Source organism: Thunnus albacares, chromosome 3 (genome assembly GCF_914725855.1).
Source record: "Thunnus albacares chromosome 3, fThuAlb1.1, whole genome shotgun sequence".
In the NCBI taxonomy this organism is placed as follows: domain Eukaryota; kingdom Metazoa; phylum Chordata; class Actinopteri; order Scombriformes; family Scombridae; genus Thunnus; species Thunnus albacares.
This window is the reverse complement of record NC_058108.1, coordinates 32316611-32320013: the sequence shown is the minus strand read 5'-3', so window position 1 is coordinate 32320013 and position 3403 is coordinate 32316611. Positions and strand designations below refer to the sequence as shown.

The 3403-nt window shown below is 45.4% G+C and overlaps 1 protein-coding gene across 1 annotated transcript; it reads right to left on the bottom strand.

Annotated features, from left to right (window-relative positions):
* Positions 1 to 804: 804 nt before the first annotated feature.
* ier2b (immediate early response 2b) lies at positions 805 to 2449 on the bottom strand. The gene has a single exon (XM_044340071.1). The coding sequence runs from the start codon at positions 2251 to 2253 to the stop codon at positions 1696 to 1698; it is 558 nt and encodes a 185-aa protein (XP_044196006.1). The 5' UTR covers positions 2254 to 2449; the 3' UTR covers positions 805 to 1695.
* Between the last annotated feature and the right edge of the window lie 954 nt (positions 2450 to 3403).

The window sequence follows — 3403 nt, the reverse complement described above, 5'->3', positions numbered from 1 at the left end:
AACTGCAGCAGTTACTTTGATGAGTGCAGTGTTATGATCACTAATAGAACTGATGGTCAAAACAACAGAAATAAAACCCAAGTTGTAATAAAATTTAAATAATACTTTAAAATAATGACACCATGTCATCATCATCCCTCAATTCTTCCTTTTTTTCTTCACTCAGGTGTTGCTTTAATATGCGGGAAAGAAGAAGAGCATCAAAGTGAGGAGGAGGATGACACATTATGACGATGTTGACAGGGATCTCGACTACCTGAGAAACTTGAACAACCTGCTTATCATCTTTATCGCATTTCAGGGTGTAACTACAATCAGCTGGCAGGAAGCTGCTTCTGCTGATGATGATGCTGATGAAGAAGCCTCGAGGTTGTAAACAGTACCTGCTGCTCTCTGCATTATTCAGCAGCGGTGTATTTGGCCCCAGCTGCCGCTGTGACGTTGCGTAACTCGTTTATTATCCCTCTCTGAATCGGTGTCAGGTCATGTTGGGAAGGAAGGATGTGATTCATAATTCTGTCATAATCCACAGGAAACAGTACGACCCTGGAAGCTGCACATATGTGTGTGTGTGTGTGTGTGTGAGTGAGTTTGTTTGTTTGAATGCGTGTGTGTCTTACTGTAAGCATGAGATTAGTGACTGCAAGCCAGACTGGCGCTGGGTTGTACCAACCTCCTTCCTCTTATAAAGGATTGACCCTGTGAACCCTTTAATTTGGATGTGTGTGTGTGTGTGTGTGTGTGTGTTACCCAGCAACTCTAAACATCACCTAAACATTAACAAAGACAGCAGGACAACTGAACTCAGTTTCAAGCATGTTTATTAAAATATTTACACCATTAATTCAATAAAAAAGCAGCATGGAATGTGAGGTACTATTAAATCTTCACAGGTCAGACATAGACAAGGACATTTCATTGACATAAAAAACACACAGAAACATAGAAAGTGTAGATTAATGGGCTTCCAACACCTTGTGGACAGCCTGTTTTTTTTTTTAAGCACCATGTGAACACAGTATGTAGTCCCCAAGCAGTAGTATTGATTTATCAAAGTCCACAGCAGCAGTTGAATGTGTGTGTAAATGTGTGTAAATGTGTGTGTGTATGGCAGTGAGTCTGCCTCAACTGTCCTTCCTATTTTACTGTTGAGATCCCGGTATAAAGGCAGGAAATTCCCTGAAGTCCTGGTTGTGTGTGTGTGTGTGTGTGTGTGTGTGTGTGTGTGTGTGTGTGTTGCTCTGTGGTTAATCGTTGACTTCTTCTTTGACTGACTCACATCACTCTTCGCTGATTCACACATACACACACTTTGAGTCAGCAGCAGTCACTTGTTTGGACTCATTTGACTGAAGTGAATCACCGCGAAACAAAAAGCAACACAACCAGTTCCCCTTCATTTTCTTCCTTAAACTTTACGGCCTGTCGCTCTCTTTTCTTTGGCCACTGGTTCTCGGTTTTCTTCTTCCTCTCTGCTTGTTGATCTCTGTTGGGGCTTTTCCAGCCCGGCAGGCACACTCACAGATCGACCGGAGAGGTCGCACCATGGCCCCGGTAATCCTTCTGTCCCGGGCTGCCGATGTAGGTCAGCTCCTTGGTGCGCAAAGGGATCAAACCGCCCTTTAAGGTTAACAAGGAGTTGAAAATCACTCCGTTCCAAAGTCGCATTGGAGGCTATTTTCTCCCTCCATCTGTTCAGAAGGCAGGTATAACCCGATTTAGAGACAAAGCGGTCAGGGACTCTCCTGCCCCGGCGCGACAGCTGCCCAGAGGGGCCGCATACCTCTCCTCCCCGGGCTCCAGCCTCGCCCTCTTGCTGGGAAGGAAGTCAGGCGCCGCCGACGCCTTGCCCCGGCGTTTCCTGGACTGCCTTGCCGGGTTCATGTTTTCTTTGTCCTCTGTGATTTCAATATCACACCCTTCCTCCGCGCTGTCCAGCTCTTCTTGGGCCGGCTCGACTGAGTTCAGTGCCGGCTGGGGCTCAGACTGAGGCTCGGGCTGCCCGGCTTGTTCCTCCGGGTTGGAGCTGGTGTCCATCGGCTCCACTGGAGCCGGCTGCGCGCCGTATAGCTCTTCGCTCTCCCGAGAGGAGTGATAGATGTCCCGGGCAGACCTCATGACCAGGGAGAGCAGGAGGCTCCGGTGGAGTCTCAGTCCGCCTCTCTGGGTCCTGGAGGCGTACAGCTTGCTTATCGACACGGCCAGGATCCGTCTGGCTTCGGCGTTCACTTCCATGGCGGTTGTGGCACTCATTGTTTTTTTATGCGTAATTACGCACGGTTGTTTTGGCACTTTCACCAAAGGCTAAACAAGAGCGACGAGCTTTATCTGTCCTAAGTTAGACTTTTGTTTCTAGTTTGTGATCTGTCTAAGCTCGATCTCACCTATCCACTATTAGTTGCACTCAGAGAAATGAGAGCGTGTGAGTAGCAGGGTGGCGTTTTATTTCCTCTTTGACGTAACGTGGAGTTCATTCCTCAGTAAGTGACAAACAGGCGCCGCCCACACCTGCTGTAGCTGCACTGAACACACACACACACACACACACAACACACACACACACAGAGAGAGAGAGAGAGAGAGACACCATCTGTTCCGTCTACCGTTTTTTCTCACAGTTGATCTCTTTAATTATTTAGATTTCTGCTTCTGCTGCAGGTCACTTCTCTTCACAGCCAGCCCATTAAGAAAAAGTCCAATTTAGTGGATTCGATTCTAAAAGTCAACCATCTATATTTTATTATTTCCTCTTCCTCATTTTCAGCCTCATTTCATCAGCTTCCTTGTAAGCTAAACATTAAGCTGATTTCACACACACCGATCACTAGTCTATAAACTGTCTCAATATAATAATACCATGAAATGACGCTCGATTCAAGATTTTTATAAGAAAGCAGACCTTCACATCTTATTATACACACACACACACACACACACACATATATATATAATATGTTTATATATATAAATATATATATCCTATATATATTCTGTTTTAAAATAGACATTCACAGTTCAGTGTGTCAGATTTGCTGAGCAATGTTTGAGGAAGTGTTTTAAGGGACGAATTCAAGCGATTGTTCATAAATATGAGAAAGGGGAATAAAAATAGAACTAAAAACAGCTTCAGAAAGTAGAGTGAGATTATGTCAGTCAGTGTTTACATTCTGGTAAAAACCAAGCCACGAGCAGTTCGAAGAATTTACGTGGGAGAGTTAAACGTGTCACCAATTTCTGGGGAGTTTCTGCTCTCTATCTCTCTCTCTCTCTCTCTTTTTTTTCTTTCTCTCACACACACATACACATCACGTCACTCACTCGCGCTCTCAGCCTCCTTATATGGCTCATCCGGTAGTAAAGCCCCGTGGGGACGCGCACAGTGGAAAAGCCATGACGCGAACGC

Coding starts and splice junctions, on each gene's coding strand:
- ier2b (XM_044340071.1), bottom strand. CDS start 2,253: ATGAGTGCCACAACCGCCATGGAAGTGAACGCCGAAGCCAGACGGATC.